Raw genomic sequence first — 24232 nt, 5'->3', positions numbered from 1 at the left:
TAAACCGTGCATCATAGAGAAAGAAGCTCTATCTACTGTTTCCAATTGGGATCTTCAAGGGTATTGAGGTAAAGGCATATTTGTAATCTACATTAAACATGGAACCGAAATCCGAAATTTGATCAAAATTGGAGCACTGGAACTATTTTAAATAAGTGCGATTACAATAGCAAATATCACCATCAATTTATTAGTTTAGTGTCAAACAGTGGAGTTTTGCTTTAAACTACGGTTTCGAAAAAATATCGTTGTGCTCAAAAAACGAAGCTCTTTCAGATGATGTATAAAAATCGACACAGTTTTTTTTTAAATTAAAGAACCAAATTAGCGCAATTACTCAGGAATGCTTGTGTGATTACGAGCCCGCGTTTCAATAAAATCCTATTTTGAGAACATTGTTCATTTTTTAGTATTATTAGAAACTAGAAAGTCACCAAACAGACATTTTTCATGTCCATATATAATATTCATAGAAAAACACGGCATACGTTTAGACGCAGTGCGAAAATGACATGAATAGGTCCAACCAAAATCCATTACCCTACACCGGGGCAAGTAGAAACGCGTGGGGAAGTTGAAACGGTAGATGTAGCTCTTAGCGGAAGTGAACAATCACTGAGATTATTTCTAATATAGTTTGCGGTAGTACACAAAAATAATTACAGTGAATATTCACTTACAAATAGATATACGTACTGTTTCAACTTGCACCGGTGTACCTTAACTATGATGTTTACTATCAAAACATTAAACAGGTGGTGAACCTGTATACAAACTTTTGTCTTGACTTTGAAATTCAATAGCTGAATCCCCTAATTTTCAATTAATGTTGTACTAAGCACCTACTTATTGGAACCAAAACGTTTAATTTGAGAAAAGTCACAGTATTCTATTTTGCAATCATTCTACGAACACGCTGTAAAGTACATAATGATGATGCATGGTAATTTTATTTCAGGATTGTCTTACAAATTGGAGAACAAAGAGGTGCTTAAACCGCGTATGATCGTTATACTCCTTCCTCCCCTACTTCGTTGACATATGAACCAACGTTTTGTTCAATATTTTAAGTACCGTCTTCTGACAAGTAAAACAACTGCCTGTTGCGTTATCATAAAATGCAATCTTCACTTTCCTTTCTGCTTCAGAAACCTAATTTAAAACTAATGATGGAGCTACTGAAAAAAATTAATGCAGTTTTTGGCAATTGTTTTATCCCACCACATGCATTGCGTTTTTGTGTACTATACTGCGGTGCAAATCAACAAAAAATGTGTGACGAAATAGTGTCAGTTCCTATTGTAGTCGATGTCGCTGTCAAATTTAGTGTATATTAATCACAGCAAAATAAGTCAACATTGATCAAGCCAAGGTAGTTATGTAGGGGAAATTCTGTCAATTTTTAACCATTACCAGTGTTAGGAAAATATCAAAAAATCAAATATCACCAACGACCAAGATCACGCTTGATTTTCGCAGACAAAAATCAACAAGCAAACAACTGCGCTTGATTTTGCAAGCTGTGATATCGCAGCTCGGAATATCAAGCTAACAAAACTCACCAACTGCAAATCTCACCAAACTGTGGTGCGATTGAGTTTCATGATTTTTGCTTTACACCCGAATGCAACCGAAACTTCCATAACGGCTTGCAGCAGTCCCTTTGCGTCTGCCATCGGTGAAGATTAAAAAGAGATAGCAAACTATGCTTTCTCTTTCTAAGAAAACGATGTGTAATGGAATCATTTTTGTGTCGAGACAACTCTCAGCTTGATTTTTACGCGTTGTGAATAATCTCGCAATATCAAAGGAGCTTGTAAAATCAATATCAAGCATGATATTTTGTTCCAATATCACGCGTAATATTGCGAGCTCATGAGAGCGGAAAAATATCAATTGATTTCTGATTTAGCCAACACTGACCATTACATTAAATTTAAATAAATTATCTCATGCGTAAGATGAACCGGGGTCTGATAATGCTAACATGAATTATCGCGAGTTTTGAACCATAACCGAAACATTGAAATACTTTAAACATTTAAGATAAAGTATAATAATCAAAAATGCATGACAAACATCAATTTTGCGTAGTTCTACGTCATACTGCGGTCGTGTCTAGGACACAAACCTTTAATTTTATTTTGAAGAATAAACATTATGTTTTTAATACAAAATACTGAATCCGTTGAAAAATTTTTTTTTTTACTAGCTATATGACTGAAAAAATTCTCATTTTTTATTGAACACCCGTTACAAGGTCGGTTGGTTGGTTGGTTGTCTTTATTAAGGAGATTTTCAGCCAGACGCTGATTCATCTCCGGAGATACATGGTCATTTTCGGAAAAAAGGTACTATTGCTCTGCTATTTTTTTTTTAGAAAACGATTAGAATCCAGAACAAACTGGAGACATCTTAGCACCATATTGATTTGATCGCTCGGCGGCCACAAAATGCTGAGAGTGGTCATTTTCGGAAAGTGGTTCAAGAGATCTGCGGTTTAGAAAATGCATTCAATCCTGAGCAAAGTGAAGATATCTCAGTAGCATATTGATTCAATCACCCGGTGGCCATAAAATGCCCTTCCGGATATCCGTATTCACGGGAAAAATGATCAATTCCTACTGTCACCATATCGATTCTGCTTCCGGGTTGCCAAAAAAACGGTCCTCTGGATATCCGGAATCACCGGGAAAATGGTCAATTCTTCAACCAGAAGATCCACACAGATAAAATACTGAATTTTAATAGTGATGCAAGCATTCATTCACGTTAACTTGTATTTCATTTCACGCATCCGAGCAGCTTTTAAACAATGTTGTTTACAACAATGGGCTTTTGCATACAATAGTTTATACATTGCATGAAATGTCTCAGAACTTTGCATGATATATAATGTAAACTTAAATGATATGTGACGCTTCATTTATGTACATCATACTGAACAGAAATTTACACTACTTTTTCGAACTGTGCACGATTTAATCTATAAATTGCTTGAAATCTTGAGGAAATTTGCTATCACCATATCAATTCTGCTGCCGGGTGGCCAGAAAACGGTCCTCTGGATAATCAGGCGGGCATAATTACCGGAAAAGTGGGCATTTCCGAAAAGTGGTTCTAGATCATTGTGATTCTTTTTGGAAAACGCATACATCAGCAAAGTGCAGATATCTCAGCATCATATTGATTCAATCACCCGGTGGCCTTAAAATGCCCTTTCGGATATCCGGATTTACCGGAAATATTATCAATTCCTGACAGCAGACCTGGAGATTTTTCCGAAATTGCATACAATCATGAGCATAGAGGAAATATGCCATCACCACCGCAACCGGCTGGCAAGAAAATTAGTTTCAATAAACGGACGTTTAAAGGCATTGTTTTCGAAAGTACATACGTCGATAAAAATATTTGCTCAAGATTCATTCAAATGTTGTATAGCTTTGAAGTTTTCCTAGTTCGGTCGTTAATAGTTAGTATGATGTATATATGTTATGAAACCCACGAGCGTATTTCTCGCTTATTCTACATTAGTGCATTGGTTCAGAACAGCGAGCTATGACATGTTAAAAAGCTATCTCAACGATGCTCTTATTTCCATCAATGTTTGTACAGTTAGTTCTCCCTAACCTACAATATATTCTCCAAGTAGATTTCTCCTAAACTCTATGGAATATGGTTCATTCAATATCGAGTTAGAGAGAGTTGAGTTTAACATATTACAAGGGAATTTATGGTGAAACAGGCAATAGATAGCTCTAAATATCCAATTACACAAACCATTAATTGGTTGCATGCCATGATACGATGAAAAATAAATTCAGTGCATCATTGTAGATCCGACAATGTCGTGGTCAACACGTTCTTTCGAGTGTGCATTAGTTTTCATCGTGCTCTGTGAGCTGCGACCAGCCTGGTTCACTGGGATGGAGCTACAGCTACAGGGTGTAGAGCAAATTTCTGGAACGGAGCTGATCGATGCTGATGGATTGAGAATCATGAAGTTCAATCGTACCTTGGCGGTTATGAATGGAACCATACACATCACCAGAGATATTGGTGACCTCTTTGAAGTACTGTGTGGGTTTTGATTCACATCTCTAGAAACTTATTTTACTTCATTCCAGTTCCGTATATCAGTGGCATACAGTCGGATTGGCAATAATCAGTTCGTAGAGTATCCGATGAAGATTGCGAAAGAAAATGTGTGCAAGGTGCTGAATGGACCATATCGCGAATATCAATATCTTTGGGCGAATACGACCAATTTCCCGCAAGTCGCCCCAGAGGAGCGCCTATGCCCGCTTCCGAAGGGTTGGTATTGGATAAAAAATTATGCACCCGATGCAGCGTGGGTGCCATCGGTGGTTCCGGAGGGCTTATGGCGGATGACACTCGACATTTTGGATGTTGGCGGGGACATTCAGTGCCAATTTCGGTCGTACACTTGGCTTAGAAAACCTATAATTTGAGCAGTGAGAGTGTGCTTGAATTTAAATATAATAAAGTTTAGAGATAGGTCATTTGAAGCCGCATGGTACGGAATAGTGCTGCTGAGGCAGCTTAGTACTTTAAAGCAATTCATTAATCTCTATTTGAAGACACTATTAATATTAATGGGTGAAAGTTTCATCTTCGTGTAATGCACCTACCCTGAATTTTCTTTCATCACCCACACATTAGGGACCATGCATAAATTTCGTAGAATTTCGTTTCAGAACGTCAGACCGGCTATGAATTGACGATGTACGCTACGAGAGAGAGAGGGTGTCTAAAATTGGACAACAATATGTTACTTCATTATGGATGGCCCTTATCCATCACATTCGCATTCTCACTCACCGAAAACACAAACAACAAAAAAAAAAAAAACAGCGGGTTAATGAAAAAAAAGTCTCTTACCTGCTGCCAGCTTTCGTTGAAAATTTTCACGAACTGCTCGTTCAATCGCCGGATGCTGATCAGATTACAGTCAACCAAACTGTTGATGAAATTAGCAAAGCATGCAAACACGTCGTCCGCACCCCGGGCCGCCATCATCCGGATGCAACGGTTGCTCACCAGCGTTGCGAAGATGTAGTTGGCATCTATGGCATCCATCGTCCGGTCAGATTAGTGGAGATCGGTGTAAGCGAAAAGTAAATATAAGTTAGATCGGGTAATTTAATTTGGTACTGGCCCAGCGAGGGCGATGAATGTTTTCAGGACCCGAAAAGTTTCCCCTAATCTAGTCGAGAAAATCTAGTTATCCGAAGTTTGGCATCGCTGATTACTGAGTCTCACGCTTATGAATGGTTGAAGCTTGTTCAAAAGTTTTAGATTAGGAAACGGAACTTCACCGTTTATCGGTAAGAGGCCCATTTTCCACTAATCAAGGACTACCCACCTTCCTGCTGCTTTCGCTCTCTGATTCGCATAATATCCTCTTCATCCACGATGGATCGTTCGGTATCCACCAGCTTAGCAATTTCATCCTCTTCATTGACTTCGCCTGACGGTTCGGGAATGACGCAAAACTCACTCAATTTCCGGTGCTGCCACACCGACAGCAACATTTGTACTAGCTCTGGTACAATTAAATCACACCGGTTGATCACTGCAATGAAAGTTTTACGAAGCATTAAATCAGATTGGACCCGAGACGGACGGCACGGAAATCTTCTTTTCGGTGGGTTAGTCACGCACCGGTTTGTGTGTCCTTACGGTTCACACATAAAGACCAAAACACACATACCTATCAGTAATGCCAGCTGCAGCAGCATGTATGCTAACGTTCTGTTCATCGTTTGGGTGGTATCCTGTTCATCCAGGTATGTCAACACGAGAGCAAGGAATTTGGTTAATTCTTCCGGAATAAGCTCGCCCGGATATGAACTGGCAGCGTGAATCAAGCTCTGAAGCTGCTCGTACACAATGGTGTGATGCACTCGTCCCAGCGTTACAGTTAGCGGTGTCATTGGAAGCGATTGTTTGCCGGATAGTTCCCTGAGAGTTTTTGCAGCTTCCCCCGGGATGTCCTTGCAGAATAAATCTGAACGTAATTGAAAAAAGATTATTGGTTGTACAAACAGTATATCCCAGAAAGGAAAATACCGCTTGGCGGCCGATTCTCATTTAATACAAATGGCTTCGGATTGACGAGTATTTGGCGAACCTTTACAATAAATCATTTTTTAAGTCTGATTACCGCTAAATTCCACCGGAAGCTCCTTTTTCAACAAACAATTTTAAATGTGATGATTCATAATAATTCTTCTAAGCCATTCACAACACTCTCAAACACTATCCATCACATCGCACGTGATCCCTGCGATATATGAAAACACATTTGAATTTCTAAAACACTAATTACGCTAAAAGCCCCTAATCTATGATTTATAATGCGCTCAAGCCACCCCCACCCCCCAAAGCACTTACCTATTTCGTACATATGCGTCTGACGCCATTCGTTTGTGCTGGCAAGGCACCGTTCCAGAGCAAGATTGATGCACGTTCGCTTCACAGGCTCGAGGGTCTCGCTCGGGAGCAATGCATCAAATCCGTCCTGCAAAACCAATCATATGCATAAGGAAAATGAGAAGCTGAATTTTCATCCCCACCACGTTGGCAAATATCTGCTGTTACAAGTACTAACCTTGATTCGCCTGGCAAGCATGGGTGGGATTGTCTCGTCCCATCTGGCATTGATGTCGGCGAGTGCCGTTGAGCACATCATGTAAATTATCTTGGTTGCTTGGGGAATAGATTCCGCCTGTATGGTGGCAATCTGTTCCGTGATTTTCTTGCGTTCCGGGAGAAGGTGGGCCACCTGAAAGTCCTTGATGGCTGCCGACGATGCTCGTTCGATGACAAATTCAACTGTTCGGCGAACGGACAGGCTCTGGGATTGGAGGAAGGCTTCCAGCAGTCGGTGTTGGTTGTTTGTCGTTTTCTGATGGGCAGCTATGGTGGATGATCCTGAGTATTTCGTTGTTATGTGCCGGTACCGTCCGGATCGAGAGACGGTTTTTTCGACTTTTGATGGCATCATTGAAACGCGGAAGTCAGCGAGAAATGGACAGGCTGCGTTTAGGATGCTTTCGAGAAGAGGGTTTAGTGAAAGGCTTTCATTTTTGGTCGTCTTTACGTTAGGTCTAACTAGTGCCTTGGGATCGTTAGGCAAATCATTCGCTGGTTTGACTTCGCATTTCAGAACACCTCCCACGTGCTCGTCCACTTTTGTCAAGATCAAAGCTTTGTTAATTTCCATTTCTTCCGCAGTATTTTTCTCAACAAGCAGTTCAATCTTCTTATAGTGGTATAGTTTTTCATCAACCGATAGAAAAGACCGCCTCTCTTGACGGTAGCTGAGATATTCCTCCGGGATATTGGGATGTTCTAACAGCCAACCCAAACAAGCTCGTATGATGAACTTGGATGTGGGTGTCACCAGCAGTCTCTTCTCCGATTCTACCTCGTACGCATTCGTCCTCAGGTACAGCTCATACAGCAGTTCGAACAGCTCCTTGTAGTAGACCAAGCGCAGACTAATACCATCAAGCATGGCCAAATATTGAACCAACCAAGGTACGGTGATAATAAGCTTCCGTTCCGCTATGGCTTTCAGCAAAATCGATTTCACATCGAACAGAGGCAGGAGCTGCAATAAACCGGATGAAAAAAGTTTTCAGTTCAGTGAAAGGACAAGACATACAAGAGTTGAGGAATTAAATTCCTTCCTCTTCAGCTTAGCGCATCAATCAATTTCAATGCCCTCGTCGTCGTGGCAGGTTTTTGGGGCAGGTAGTAATACACCAGTGGAAGGATTGTTTGCTCAGCTATCACCCACGGTTAGAAAATGAAACATCAACAAATAGGAATGGCCGGGCAGGGGGTACAGGAGATAGGCATCAGGGATCAGAGTAAAGATGATTGCAACTAGGATTTTCCTGATGGTTGCTCGGCGAACAGGAGAAGCTTGGTCCTAATAATAGAATGGTTGGGTTGAAGCGGAATAAACAAAACTGGAGTGAGGTGAACGGGAATTAGAAATCATGATACGATTTCAATTTAAACAGTTTGATTTTCCCGGAAAGCAGTATGGGAACGGATGAATATATGAAACGGTTTGATATTGAAAGAAGGAAATTCCATCATTAAACAGTAATTTAATACGATAAATATTCGCATATTGCGATTCAAAATGGTATTGTTTTAACTACTGATATTGATATTTGATAACTGGATGATGAATATACTGCGTGTTAGAGTATTAGAACTTACTGAAATGTTAAAGCCATTCATATCAATGTTTTTTAAAGGATCAATAGACAAATTAATGTGCTATAATTGTTGGTGTTTTTGGACCATTGCCATTGATTTGTAATCAGGATATCAAAACACAGACAGCAATCAACAATATAGATAATGTTGCTTACCTAGGGTATAGCTTGATCGAAACAGTGGAAAGACATAACACAAAATTTTCCATTGATATAAATGTATCATTAAATTAAATTAAGTTAATTGAACTGCCTTGGAATTCATCGGTCTATGCTGAAGCTCCCGCAGTTTTCCTGAAGTTTTTGATACATACCCATTGAACTTCCTTTAAAATCTGTATAGTACCTTGAGCTTCTCAGGACTTGCCTGTAGTATTCGTTCCTTCATGAAGTTTGCTAAATGTACAAGAAATTCTCGGAACTTCTCCTACGTTTCAAAAAATTTCCTGATGTTCTTGGAACTATTCTGAATACCACACCGTTTTAGTTTCAAAAATTATCGGAATGCTCTATAATTTTCGGCACTTCTTGAAAGTTCCTGCAATTAATTAACGGAGCTGCTCGAAATAATCGGAACATCCCTGAAAATAATGAAACTACAGTTCTCCGGGGTCCCAGAAATTTACGGAACTTCTTACAATTTTATCAAAATTTTCCTGACACTACAGATCTCAAAACTTCTCCCAAAGTCTGAACTTATGATCTTAAGATCTCTAAGCTTCCCTGGAGCTAGCTTTTTTTTTGAAAATTTCTACAAATCTCCTAAAGCTCTGCAGTCTTCTAAGATAATTCCTTGACATCTCTGAAGTTTTATGGATACTCGTGAAGTCTAAAAACTTTTTAAAAATTACTACAGTTTCCTTGAAGCTAATATTTACAGAAATTCCCTTATTGTCCTGGAAGTTCCGAAATCCTCGGTATTTTCTTTTAATTCGAATACAATCTTGAAGTTCTCTAATTTTTCCTGACGTTCTCGCTATTCTTCTGATGGAATTGCCCTTAATTTGTTGATTTATTTTCCATCGATCCTGTTTTCCGTGCTGAGCACCAATGCTACCGACGCCAGGGAGACAGCTCCCACACCTGGACCCTACCTATCGACCCATCAAATCATGAACCGGGAACCAATGTCTTTACTCCCCCTTCCCGAAGAAAGGCGTGATCAAAGATGTTATGCCTCAGAACATCCTGGCGACGCTGACTGGGATTGAACCCAGGCCTACTGGTGTGAGAGGTAATCACGCTCTCCGAACAAAGTCCAGCATCAAAATGACAGCAAATTGAAATCAAGTTTTGATATCGAAATCAAACTGAAATCCTAATTTTATTTCAGTTTATGCAATTGACAAATTTTGTTTTCATTTTGCTGTACATTTGCTCTTGAAAAATATGTTGTTGCGGGTTTGATTTCATTGCCTTAGCATAACATCAAATGAATACTTGTTTTGTTATCAACAGGAAAAATTGATATCCAATTGAGTTTTCAGTTGCTCTCATTGATAGCAGAAATAGTTTTTGATGTGATGTCACAGGAATTGCTCTCAATTTTGATTTTTTAACCGTTAAAACAACCAAAACGACAGCAATCTGAGCAATCAGCGAAATCATAACATCAAATTTAGATTTCAATTTGATCTCAGACTTTGCTCGGGTTACCATCACACCACCAGAACTGCTCAAAGCCACGTTACATCCTTTAAGGTCTTTTAACTCACTTAAGCTGAGCTAGTAACTTCTGTTAAGTTTCTGCAATTTTCCTGAAATTAATGGGGCTGCCCTTAAGCTCTTAAATTCATTGAATTTCTAGAAATTTTCACGAAATCTATAGTACTGCCTATCGGAACTTATATGAAACATCTTAAAACTTGCCTGTAGTTCTGGACGTTCTAAAAGTTTTCGAAACTACCCTCAAGTTTTCGAAATATCCTTTCAAATCTTAAAAATTACCAGAAATTCTCATTCTTGATGCTTATCGAATTATTTTTTCTAATTTTAATAGAACTAACGTAAAGTTTTCAAAATTTAAGCTAATAAGCTCAAATTTCTCAATTTTTCTCTGGTCTTCCCTTAATTTCTCAGAGCTACTGTAATTTTCCTGAAATTAGTTAATCTGTCCTAAAGTTCCACGTAAAAAAACCGTTCGAAACCCGACCAATTACAGATGATACATTCTAGAAAAGGTTTAGTATAAGAGAAGAGTGAAGTCCAAACAAACTGCCTTGGCAACCTATGCCTGGGTGAATTAAGATGTTTCCTTGTAGAGTCCATTTTTCCATCACACCTCACAATTTCAAGAGCACACAACTCAAGATCTGCGAGGTTTACACATCTGCAAAATTCAGACATTGCTTGCTTCTCCGCAGCAAACAACAAGTAGTTGTTTCAGCTACGTGCATTCAAAGAAACCTTATTATTTTTACATGTGAAATTGCGAAGTGTAACACGAAAAAGGACGCTACAGGGAATCACCTTAAAGCAACACTGCCAATCCAATCAAGATAGGCGCTGCTAGATTGGATCTAGCGAAATTGTTTGAAGCGTCTGATTTTATCACTAGGGGCGAAGCAATATTTCAATACTTTGAGAGCGTCTAATGTAAATTGGCATTCACAAATCCCTTAATGCCTTTGGAAATGTAGGTAACTGTTTTCACAAGAGCACATGAGCATTAGGGTGGTTCAAAATATCGATTTTGCTCCACCAGGCTCAATTTATTCTAAAACATTTTCCCAACATTTGAGTTTATTTGGATGCAAACTGCACTGGCCCTTTGAAGTTTATATTGGAATTACTATGGGAAACGAAAACTTTATGTTTTCAACGTCCTAGCACTTTGCTATAATATTTTACGAAAATGCTTGCTATTTGCTCACATGTGACATTTTCTCAGTTAAAACTTTGCTTAATGCCACTTTTTGATTAGACTTCAAGGTAATTAGTTATTAATTGATTTCGAAGCCGATAACTTTCAGATATGATAAATCTGTTGCATGTTGCATTTATGAACAGGGTTGCATTATTTCATTCCTCGCTTGGTTCTGTATCACGGTATGGATGCCACGTTCTCGAAATCAATACACAGTATGAACTCAACGAGGAATATCCTAATAAAGAAGACCTTAATCTTGATAAAGTTAAATGATAAACATCTGCACTATTCCTTAAAAAAAGTCTGAAATTAATTCGTTTTCCCAGGATCTGAAGATTATTATTTACAACACACTTAGAAATAACTAATCTTACACGTGACGGAATCCGTCTTTGACATAAAAGAAGAGACGTAAACAAAATTAAGTGCTCCGAGACTGAAAAGTACGTTTGATTGAGCTATATTTCTCAATGAGTCTGTTATGACTCAAATTTATGTCAAAATTGACGCTCGCATATGTCACTCTCAGAGCACCTAAATTTACATGATTTTTTCTAAGTGTGTACGTCTTTGCAACATACTTGACGAATCTTTCCATGTCATTCAATACTTCGTTCACGTGATAACTCATTATTATTATTAGCATTATTATAATCCTTCCATTCTAATCCTCAAAGTTTTCCGATTGCCAATTGGTGCCAGGGAGACGGCTTCAGCACCTGGCAACCAATTTTGATCTTCAATTAAAATACATTACACCTAAGAACAATAGATGAAGTATCAAGATGGTTTTTGGAAAACCACTCCGATCAATTTACATTTCGAAAAGCGATTGTATTCGCTTTTTTATTTTTTTTGTGCCGCAATGTGTTCCCACTTGTTGTATTTTTTTTAAATTTTAATAACAACATTTCAACCCGATCCATACATATGGGCCTATCTACATTGATTGATTCTCTTAATCGATTTTATCTTTCGTTAATTACACGGCTAAAAACGCTTCTGACTGTGTTTATTATATTATTTGTTAGATAATAGCTTCTTCCATCGAACTGTTTGTCTAAAATAACGATTTTACATGGCATCACAAGAGAAAATCATTAACAGAATTGATCAATGTAGTTAGGACCTTATGCATTTTTTTTTTGTAAAATCATGTATTTATCATGACTTAAATGCGCAAGCTTTACGGAGCCGAAATTCAGTTTACTTATTACAATGTTTCTTAACCCTAGAGTTAGTATAAGAGGGGTCCGAATACACGCGGCTTACTTGAGGTTACGGGCTACAATCTATTAGCATCTTATCTCCACCACCGTTGAATGTAATGCTGAGACTTCTGGGATTATCCGGATATTTTTATTTTTCAATTTTAGTAAATTTTGGCAATTAACAGATCAGCCATTAAAAAAAATCGGATAATCATCACAACTTGTTGAAACAAACAGGATGACTATTCTATATGAAAACCGTAGTGATATGATATTTCTTGTCTTGACGATCATAGTCAGACGACTAGCAACATGATTTTTTTGTTGACGTAGGATTACGTCTTTCGGGAACTTATTGGGGCTGCAATTTCAAAAAACCAAAATTGACTGCGTTACGAAAAGTTGTCAGACTTTGACCAGTTATAACTCTGTCAATAGTGGATGGATTTTAATTCTAAACAAGCCAACGATTGGAAATTGTTCTATAAATCTGCTTTAAAAAAAACCTTTATCAATTTTCAATTACACAAATGTCCAACTGTTGCAATGGTGATTACAATTATCACCCATTGCCTGCAAAAAGCGCTTTCCCTACACAGATTTAAAAATCGAATTCCATTCGGTTTCGCCGAACGGTGCTTATTCAATCACCGTGAGTGGTGGTGTCAGTGCTTTCGGTGCGTGGCGTTGAACATTGTTCTCTAGTACACATCGGAAGGCTGCCCGCAAGCAGCGAGCTGCATCCCACATGAGCGTCCATTAACCGAAGACGGAGGAAGAAGCCTCACCGTTACTGATTGGATTCAGTAGCTCTTCGTGAACCGCTGTGGGCCATATATGCCAAGGGTGTCACCCTCCTTCCAAACAGCATACAGCTCACTAGCCTCCTCTGTGTTGAACACCTTAATAGCTCAACATTACTCAACCATCACGACAAAACGGTTCTTTTCAGGACCACCATAAATTATTGTTGTTTAAGAGTTGATTTTCATTGAACGTGCACTCGCCTTGCTGCCAGCCACATCACCCCCAAAGCTTTTTGATAATGTACCCAGTTTGTGGTCAAATGCGTAACAGTATTGAAGTGGTACATACAAATTCTCGCAATGACCCAATACCAGATAGCCTTGTCAATTAACCAGAAACATTTCGAATTAAGGCAAGATTTTTTCTCCAGGACGCTAGAAAAAAGCAAAAAAATCTCGAATTTATCTGATTGATCGCGAATATCTAGCGATTGGAAAATTTTAGCACGAAATTCCTCCAATAAATTTTAGGTTTTTTTAATCTATTGAATAAACCAAAAAATTCGTGCGTTTTGTGCACGAACATGCGTAATTTTGTCATCTGAAAACGAGGCGTTTCCATGATAGGAAAAAGTAGTTTCCCTAACACAGTCACCGAATATTGATACCGAGCACGTATTCCTGCGTCAAAACTACGATCGTGTCTTGCATAAAACCTCTTACTTTTTTAGTTTCTCCCTTTTTATGGCACAAACCTGTAGGTCCATAGTTAGCAACATGCTTTGATCGTCAATAAAAAATGACAGACTTTTTATCAGTAGTGAATGAAGCACATGTGATACAGTTTTTGTTTTGTTGCATGTCGTTTGATTACGATGTTGCATGTCGTTTGATTACGATGTTGCAATGATCGTCATAGTAACTCAAACTTAAACAATGACGGTGACAATTTTCAGCACTGCTTATGACATAGTAGCCTGGATTTGTTGCTCTATTCTTTGCGCCAAGCACACCAATGTAGCAGTTTATAGAACATATCAAAGAATATCATCTTCCTCATTAATTAATAACTAATTATCCTGACGATCAATTAAAATGCGGTCTTGAGCATAGTTGCACCTGAGAAAATTTCACATTAGTACAGATAGCAAACTTTTCTGCAGATGATTACAGCAAAGGACTAGAACGATGAGCTCAAAAGTAATTTCCATATAAACTATAAGTCGAGATGAGCTAAAATTTTGGGAGAATTATCAGGACCTGATTTTAAATCGATATTTTGAACCACTATAATAAAGCCAAATAAAAACAAAATATTTTCAAATTTAATTCAAACTGTTTCAAATGTTTTTTAAGAGTGTTTTTAATATCTTAATTCTGCACTCATAAAGTAAATCACATAATCAGTGGAAAATATCCATGTGAATTTCACATAACTTTCATGTGATCCCATAATTGGAAATTGCACCACTAAATCACATGAACGTTACGTGTCCAATGAAATCTATATGATTTCTCATATAGAATTTCTAATGCTATGTGATATTCAGGTAAAAATCATTGTTTTTGTTTTTGGAAAAATACTATGTGCGTTCCTAATAGAAACTAAGTGAAAACTTTTTTCAGTGTGCATGTTTGGCCAGGATGCGATTAGGCCCTACATTATGTTGATGATGACTGGAGGAGATTGGCCAAGGGGCGATTAGGTTTTGGCGGACACAATTCTATTTTCTTCCGTAGACAAATACAAGAAATTTACTTTAATTCACTTTTCATTACCTCCGCCAGGCATCAGGCTTGGCCGGAGGGTAGAACGTTACTAATATATAATTTCATCAAATATTTCCACTTACCGTGCGGGACCGAAATCCGTACAGCACCGAAATCCGTACACCCTGTTGAATTTGTTTATTTATATGCATCAGAACAATGTAAATATTATACATGAATACATATTCATGTTCATTCATGCATTAGCTTGATGTTTACGTCAACAATTAAGCAGTATGTCATGCAATTAAAATAAGAAAATTAAAAACCTTATCACGTGTCGGGAATTTCTATCAATCGGTTGCGTTCTTAACGATTTTCTAAGAAAATCTCTCGGATTTACTTCCAGTTGTTAAGCGTATTTAAGTGATTTTTGCAAGTAGTTTCCTGAAGGTCGATCGGAAAGGTAAGGGTTTATCGTTTTATATCTCAATTCTAAGCAATGGATCATTCATATGGTATTTATTTATTAAAATTAGTACTGTACGGATTTCGATCCATATATAACAGCTGATTCTAAATCCGTACACTTGTGCATTCACAATGACGACTACACTTTATCCAATGTTTTTCAGCAGATCATGGAAGCTAAATACACGCCGGAGGATTTGGAGAAGACTGTGGCAATGATGCGTGCGGGGAAATCTTACCGAGAAGCATCCAAGGATTTTGCCGTTCCATTTACCACCATAAGAGATGCCGTATTGAATCGCTACTCTCTTATTTTATTCGTATTGTAAATGTTAAATTATTAATATCTTTTAATGAAGAGCGTCAAGAACCAGCCGAAAAGGAAAACAGCGCAGCTCCTCTACACCAACACGCATATACAAATTACAGAGAGCAGACAGAAATGGGCAAGAGAGCATTCCCAACAGTAGCCACCAGCGAGGAATGGCCGGAAATATACATGAAAGTTGACGGGAGAAAATTGATAAAGAGAACGCAAAGAAACAAAGGATTGAGGAACGACAAAAGAAAAAGGTTGAGCGAGAGAGGAAGAGGAGGAAGAAGATGAAGAAGAGGAAAGAAAGCTGGAAGCAATAAAGCATTATAACTTGAAAAGGCAATAGCAACAATGGAGAAGAAGCAGAAGAAAGCTGCGGAAAAGAAGCAATGAAAGATCTGCATTTTTATAATTATTACTCTCTTGATGTTTTAAATTAAACTAAGTTTTAGTCGTTAAGTTACGTTTATTTTATTTTTCATGCACAAAACGAAAAACTAATCTTTGATGTCAGTTCATTGTCTTTTTATGTTGGTTTCTAAGATGGTTGTAATTTTTTTTCACTTATCCGCCATTATAGGGCTACCATCTTAGGAACCGCTTATTCTATCGCTTGATGCCAGTGGGTTGGTGGAGCGTTTCCATTATCGGTGTATTAAAGATGTTTCGGCAGTCTTCTATTCAATTTGCTATTATTGATTCGACAACATTGTCCAAGCTACACCGCCCAGTTTAGTCCCGGTTAATAATGTTTTGTAGCGTTGAGCTGGAGTGCCCCAAGTTCCAAAGTATGGCGCATCTTGCACGTTATCACATGTCAAATTTCAAAAACCTCGAAGTTGTGATCGGAGGTAAACTCTAGTAATAATATTTAACCCAAAGCACTGGTATAGAATAAAATTTGGAGGAAATGAATCCTTAAGCATGATATTAGTTAGCATAAAAATCCAGAGCAGTCACCTTCTTAAATAAAAAGAAATCAGTTACCTTTCCTTTGAATCGATTGGAGCATCAATTAATCTATCGCTGATATTACTAGTTAAAAAAATAAAAGTAAAAAAATGAACTTGAACCTTTGACGAATGATTCTTATGTAAAATCGTACGCTGAATCCAACAATATAAATATCAATTATTTTAACGCTAAATTAGAGGTAAGAGATTTTTCGTTCGATCAATTGAACATCAATTGTCAGTGAGATTAGTGGTATTGTTATTATTTAATAGTTTTTTTTAAAGTTTTCCTTAGAAAAATAGAATATCTGCTAATTTTTTAAGCAATGTAAATAAAAATGTTTATTGTTGTAATGATCGAAATCAAATTTTATCACGTTTAATTCGGCGTTAAAATAATTAATATTACTTTATTACAGCCGGAGGTATTTGTGGTTTTAGTAAACACGTTTTTTTTTTAGATATATCTCCTACTGAGATTTTTTGGACTACATTTTTGGATTCAGCGCACGATTTTACATGGGAAATGACCATCAGCGTACAACGTTCAAATATGCTGTAAACTAGTGTATTTAAACGAGTATATCTGTTTTGGACTCCTAGCCAAGCAACTTCTAAATAAATACTTTATTCAAGACAGTAACATGTTTTTTTTTTTCATTGATCATGATCATGATCATGAATCAAAATCCGTACATGCATGTAAATCGATCTGCATGCATGTACGGATTTTGATTCATGACTGTACGGATTTTGATTTATCCTCAACACAGTGTACGGATTTCGATTCAAAATTGTACGGATTTTGATTCAATCGTAGAACGCTGTACGGATTTTGATTCAAGAGATGTGCAATTTAAATACTTTTTTCTTATAATTAAAGGTAATTTTAAGACCTGGTGTTAGCAAATAATGGTAAAATAAAGATAAATATATGGGGAAAAGATGTGATACAGAGCATAATGTGACAGCATTATTTAGTATTGACCGTTAATGATTCTCTCGTGCTTAGGTGTACGGATTTCGGTCCCGCACGGTATATAGGGAAGAGCGCTACTTCGTCGTAATCGCCCATTTCCGTTCTATCGAGCAGAAATCATCAATAATATCAATGATTTCACCATGCACAAAACATTAATACGTTTAATCCGATCCGTTAGTTCATAAGCCACAACATGAAGCCTATTACAGCGCATTGTATGAATATTTACACTCATTGTTCTCAAAACAAAAGAAGCGCTCCTAACGAATCCACTTTTTCTACCATCATCCGTAGGACGAAGAAAATCTAATGGCATTTCATTCAATGCGTTAGGACGGAATTGAAACTCGTAGGACGAATTTAGAATGAAGAAACCGTGTTAGATTTTTAATAATATCTCAACATTGTTTGACTCTTTATCAAATCCAACGGTACGTATGGAAAGGTGAATAAATTGAGAAGTTATCTTTGAAGAAAACCTTCCATGTTTTGTTCAAACCCTTTCAAAAAAGAGAGGTAAAGTGCGGGATGTGCTTAGTAGGACGGAAATTAGATCAAAAACCCTACTAACACCAAACAATCAAACAAATCAAAGGATAATATTGTTTCAGTGCTTAAAAATAAATATGTAAAACATAAAAGTACAACAAAACATTCAAAAACACTATCACAGAAGCAAGGGGCAGCACAGCTGTCATTGTTGCTCAGTATGCATCGCTTCGCTAAAATCACGCCGGGGTACATTTGTTTGTGGCCGCTTTCATATTCAAATGTTGCAGAGTCTGGCACCGATGGTGCGATCCAACACTGCATTTATGGGCGTTGATTGAAGCTACATTTATGTTAGATGTTTGCAGCTCAATTTCGGTCATATGAACGCACAGTACTAGAGGGGCGTATAAAAATTCGCTGAAGCATTTCGGTGCACAGTGGAACAGCGAAGCCATTCGCGTGGCCAAAACCTCTAGCGCCGTGGGTTTTGCTTTCTACAGCAATACAAGGTTCTACAAAGTTGCTCAATATTAAAAGCGCCATGTTTTGAATGTTTCATATTAGTTCATTTTGGCACCCGAGTCTATCTTTTGACGGGGAATCCTAGCCGAATGGTTTTTCAGGCAGAGTTGTGTAATTTGAAGTGTTGAGAAATGTTGTCGAAGACATTGAAACTCTGTGACTCACATTAAGCGAGATATCGGGCAATTAGGAAACCTCTAAAATTGCGTTTTTCCTTTTTTTTCACCTATACACGTCAAGTGTATAAGTTTTATAATCAGCTAATTATCAAAATGGTTTGACTCATACAATAAATACCCATTATTTTATATCATGCTTTATTATAAAGTTATTAACATATATGCCTCAAAAAAGTGCATGCATGAAAATGTCAATTTCTTGAAATATAGCAAAAAGTAGTAGCCAATTTGTTAACAGTGTTTAGTGTAGACCTTGATAGGTAAAATAACGACCACTGTTCAACAGTCAACTGCAAGCATTTTCATATAACATCATTTGAATATTACATATGGTAAATTCTTTAAAATTTGATGAAATTTTGCTTTGTGTGTAAAACATGATAAGATGTTATTGATCTAACTTGTGGACTATAAACTGCACTATTCATTTTTAAATCGTTTATTGTAGCTAAGTCATGCAAGCAGGGCTGGAGTTTGAAAGGAGCACGAAATTGAACACTGAACATGAAATGAAAATTATTATTAATCTTTTATACCTATTTACCTTCAATCTTCTTCATCCGACAGCAATGTTGGTGGTACTGGTGACTCTAGGAGACTTTGATAATTAGCAGAGTATAATAGTTATACATTTGACGTGTATAGGTGAAAAAAATGAAAAACGCAATTGTAGAGGCTAGTTTGCCTAATTTCCCGATATCTCGCTTAATGTGAGTCACAGAGTTTCGATGTCTTCGGCGACATTTCTCAACACTTCAAATTACACAACTCTGCCTGAAAAACCATTCGGCTAGGATGCTCCGTTCAAAAGATAGACTCGGGCGCCACCTATGTGGCGCCAAAATGAACTAATATGAAACTTTCCAAAGATGGCGCTTTTAATATTGAGCAACTTTGTAGAACATTGTATTGCTGTAGAAAGCAAACCGACTGCGCTAGAGGTTTTGACCACGCGAATGGCTTCGCTGCCCCACTGTGCGGTGTACAGCTTTTATAAGTGAAGCACATGTTGATCGATATGTCTGCGTTCGTTTAGTTAGTTTAAATTAGTTCTTTTGGAGCTGGTTACTCATGACAGGTCTGACGCCATTTCGATCAGAAGTGACGTTATCGTGCTACAGTTTGTTGAAAAAGGTCAAAACAGCACACACAAAAAACAAGATCCAAAATGGACGATTTTTTTTTTGCAAAAATGTGAATGGTTCCCCATATCACACAATTATGATCGAGTTTTTTTTTTCGATTCATCATTTGGCGTGAAACTGTTCAAAAGAAGACTACCAGCGCCGCACAGTGAGTGTAAAACAAAAAAGTGGGACTTGGCAATTTGCGACGAAACTATTGAGTGTAGCATTTTGACGTCTTCTTTAATGCTTCTTTATTTTTTGAGTACCTTATTCGAGTAGTGAACATTTTTGCCTGAGGGGGGTGTACACGCAGATAAAAAATCATATATTTTTAATTCCTCATTAAAATTGATGCCATTGTGATCATTTTAAGAAACTTTGTCCAAAACATCTCTCAAGTGAAGGAAGTTATAGGGTGAAAATGGAGTACAAACAGTAGTACCACCATAAAAAGTGTTTTTTCTACCATTACTTTTTTGTTTTTATTATCCCAGTTTTTTATGTTCTCCAAAGTTGTAAGTGCTTTAAAAACGCACATTTTTTCAGAATGAAACAAATCGCTATCGCTTTGTTTTAAATCTCTAAAGGGGTGTATCTTACAGGTAAGCAGGCATTAGCAGCTAATCTCAACGGAGTTACAAGATTCTGATGGTTGACCAGATTTTGTGTTCACTAAATATTTATTACAAAAAATAATGTGGTACCGACCAAAAACACAAGCTAATCCACCATATTTTACAATAAATTTTTGATGAATCTAGAAGGCAATCCAACTTGAATATATTAAAAAAAAAAATTAGTCTATCAATGTATGAACAAGTTGCAGCCAAATTGGATAACATTTTGCGAACCAAAAACCTGATAAGATAAACGTATCAATCTCCAACTGATCTGCGGTGAAATTGTTGCAAAGTTTTTAGCCTCTACAAACCACCAAAAATCCTTCAAGGTCCATAAAATTTAACTTTATGCGATTAATTATAGTGAAAGTCATTCATCTACATTTAACGATTTTTCAAAATTCGTTTAAAACTAACTGAAAACCCGTATCCCAAGCAACATGGTATGTTATGCAAATTAGGTATTATTTCCAAAAGGAATAACTTAAATACTTACATCTACACAACCAAAAAAGCGCAAGGGATTGCGTCATATAAAACTAGTTTTGGTAATATAAGATGTTATTTTAAAACATCTATAGCACCACTGGATAAGTTCTCTAAACATTATTAGCTACATCGTTAAGACTAATGAGCTTCAACTATCTCCATTTAATACTTATTAAAGGTTTAAACATATGTCAGAAACACATTTATAAAACCGAATGTATGTTGGCTATAGCTGAAAAAATCATACCCTCAATATATTTAACAGCAAAACAAAAATCTGTTTTCTTGTTTTTTTTTTCAACTGATCATAAATTAGTGCTGATAAGTTCTTAAATTTCTGGATCGTTAAGAACTGTCTTCTACGTGATATTTACATTTTAAATAAATAAATATGTTTGTATCTTGCCATTTATGCCCGAATCTTAGGTGCACTTTGAAATTCATCGTGAAATGTGTTATTATGCTTCCAAAACTAAAGTGGCCCTGCTGAATTTTACAATATTTGAGAAATAATCTTTGTGATTCATCTGGAAATAACGCTCAATATGAAAAAAATATAAAAAGAAGATCGACGGGAGCAAAAATGACACATGGCGTCATGAAAATAAAAAAAATAAACTGCCGATTGAAAATATTGATCATACCCCAAACACGACAATCTTTCATATTAAAAATTTTAAATTAAATGACAAACTTGTCGAAGACAATATATTATTGTTTTACCGTTCATTATTGAGCTATTCACATGATTTACTGAGGAATTGATACAGATATTTTGATAATTTGAAGCTGATGAAGTTTGGTTTCAATAGAATAGGATCAAATATCTTAGTATACATTCAAAGACTATGAATAGCTAATTGAGTTATTTCCCTTTAATTCCGATATAATTAATTATATTTGACAGATAGGCGTATTTCGTCCCCTACTTGAAACTTCCTCAGCTCCAAGTATTCAAGTAGTACAATGAGCGGTGATTGAGTACTTGGCACTGAGGAAGTGGACGAAATACACGTATCTGACAAAAGATAGACAATTATAACGGAATTAAAAGAAAACAACTCAACCCACTCAAAAGCTCCTCATCGTTTCATTAATCATATTACGCATCATACGAAAGATTGATTAAGACTATTTGACATCTCTTTGGGGCACCCACATACTGAGACAAAGCGAGAAAACTTCCAACGTCTACTATTTCTTTGACCGAAGCAGAAACTGAAACAATGACTAATCCAATAAATTGTTCACCTTCCCTTGGAATTGTTTAGTGCGATAAAATTTTACATTAATCGAACGGTACATTGTAGAGCGTGAAAACACTTAAATAAATCCCGCTCTCTACTGCATAATCATACGGCATGATAGCGTATACATCGCTCCATTTTATGTTAAAAAAAATATGAATACGTTGGATTCTTTAAAAGTATTAAAAATTGTTTAGTCGGCAATGTGAATGGCTGTTCCGACATCCTTCAAGCGAAACTTTTCAATCCGACGCAACTGCTTGTAAACAATGACTTCGCATATCGATTTTTCGTAACTCGTAACAAACCCACGCAAACTAACACCACGATCTTGTAGGGGAAATTTTTATAGAACTGTTGGTGGTGTTAGTTGAGCGTTTGCGTGAGAAGTAACGACAAATAGACGTACGAAACCAGTGTTAACAAAAGCAGTTGCGTCTATTTGAAATGTTGCACTTGAAATACTGTATGAGTAGGAAGTTCTGATTTGGTACTATGCCATTGAAAAAACATTTGGATTGGACAACACCGAATTGAAAAACAAAATCCACCAATAGAAACAGTTCTGTCAGCATGAAGTATTAAGGGTGTGAAATAAACATGTATAATACTTCCATACAACTTACAATAGAAAACACCTATGAGTAGTTATGGTGTGGTATTTACGACATCATTATAACCTTTTAAGAACATTCGAATCAGACAGTACTAAATCATAAATGAACAATTTCATTAGTTTGCTTGAAGAGTTCACGGTTAGCAGTAAAGTGTAGCTTATTTGCTCGTGTTGTTTTATAAAATAACCAAAATCGACCTTTGCTGTCGTCCAACAAGGAAAACAAAAAAATCGAAACCTATTCTCACAATTGTCCCGTCAAGATGGGTAAAATATGGCCATGTTCTGTGGTCACCAAACAATTTTATTTCCCTTTCAACGGATGCGAATAGTGCTCGAAATGTGGTTACGTGGAAAAATCAGAACTGTAAAGTTGTCGGTCGAGCCGGAAGCTATCGTGGAGCAGAATACGTGGTATCCAGACTCGAAACAATAACGGATTCCAAAGATGCTGTTCAGCTACAACTAGGAACTCGCGGACGGTCTTAAAAAAGAAAGCGAAATTTGAAGTAAAGACGTACAGCTAAACATCTCCTCAAAAACAGTTAATCGTGGTAAGTTGAGTATGACTGATTTTGTAAACAATAACTTCAATCGCCGATTTCTTGCGAATAAACGCCCTAGCAAACAAACTATACCAACAGGTCGATGCAAATCAATAAGGAATGAAGTCAAACATCTATACGACATTTATAGAACATGATCTGTCGAGTAATTTCAGAAAATTAGATGCAGAAATATTGTTTATAAAAAACATCTTTATAGCTTTTAAAATACCAAAGAAGTTTTTTGTTACTTCTATATAACTTTTATACAACAATGCCAACCCGAGCAGGAACGAATATTTCTATACCTTAAATTGGTATGGATTAGCATAATAAAATAATAATACAAAAAACATCACACCATTCCAATACCGAATAATGCAAATGCAATACCAAAACAATATTTTGATATCAGGTCAGAATTAGGAAGTCATAAGTTATTTTCTCCTGCTCGGGAATGCCTCTTCTACATGTCGTGTCCTAGATTGCCAGGATGACAACTGCATAATACATTATGCCATCACATTTTAGAATACACATTCAGACTGATTGCCACTATCTCATCTCACACTTGAATGGATGGACTATTGCGAGTTTTGATTGAAAATTGCCTAAAGAATTTAACCAGGCATCAACCAATACAGGTACGGATAAAATGATAATAAAATTCGCAAAATATAAATTCTCGTTCTCGGTGGAAGCCTTGAAAGGTAGTTATATAAATATTTGCCAATCCAGCTGACACGGGTTCGATCCAAACGAAATTATATCTCGAGCTTTTGATTGTTTACTCACGAACCATTTCGAGACACTAGCAGTGGGTGGATCACAAATCTTCCAACGTCTCCGGTTCTGATTGGATTTGTGCTACCG

The 24232-nt window shown here is 36.9% G+C and overlaps 2 protein-coding genes across 2 annotated transcripts in view; one reads left to right on the top strand and one right to left on the bottom strand.

Annotated features, from left to right (window-relative positions):
- dlt (codanin-1 like protein dlt) overlaps nt 1-24232 on the bottom strand; it is a 693339-nt gene that overhangs the window by 16032 nt on the left and 653075 nt on the right. The window contains exons 8-12 of the mRNA XM_065232866.1: nt 6638-7642; nt 6421-6547; nt 5738-6034; nt 5390-5599; nt 4906-5090 (exon numbers count right to left, since the gene is read on the bottom strand). Of these exons, the coding sequence (XP_065088938.1) occupies nt 4906-5090; nt 5390-5599; nt 5738-6034; nt 6421-6547; nt 6638-7642 (1824 nt within the window). The remainder of the gene's footprint in view (nt 1-4905; nt 5091-5389; nt 5600-5737; nt 6035-6420; nt 6548-6637; nt 7643-24232) is intronic.
- LOC135710319 (uncharacterized) lies at nt 3849-4836 on the top strand. The gene is made up of 2 exons (XM_065232839.1): nt 3849-4076; nt 4131-4836. Exons 1-2 carry the CDS (start codon nt 3849-3851, stop codon nt 4473-4475), a joined length of 573 nt encoding a protein of 190 aa, XP_065088911.1. The 3' UTR covers nt 4476-4836.

Source organism: Ochlerotatus camptorhynchus, unplaced genomic scaffold, assembly GCF_037179485.1.
Source record: "Ochlerotatus camptorhynchus isolate MF236.1 unplaced genomic scaffold, CSIRO-AGI_Acam_v1.1 ptg000379l, whole genome shotgun sequence".
NCBI classification, from domain to species: domain Eukaryota; kingdom Metazoa; phylum Arthropoda; class Insecta; order Diptera; family Culicidae; genus Ochlerotatus; species Ochlerotatus camptorhynchus.
This window is presented reverse-complemented; position numbering and strand designations above follow the sequence as displayed.

Excerpts from the sequence above, each read along its gene's own strand:
- LOC135710319 (XM_065232839.1), top strand. The coding sequence starts at position 3,849 with ATGTCGTGGTCAACACGTTCTTTCGAGTGTGCATTAGTTTTCATCGTG. Across the intron at positions 4,077-4,130 it reads ATATTGGTGACCTCTTTGAA|TTCCGTATATCAGTGGCATA; the intron begins GTACTGTGTGGG and ends ACTTCATTCCAG.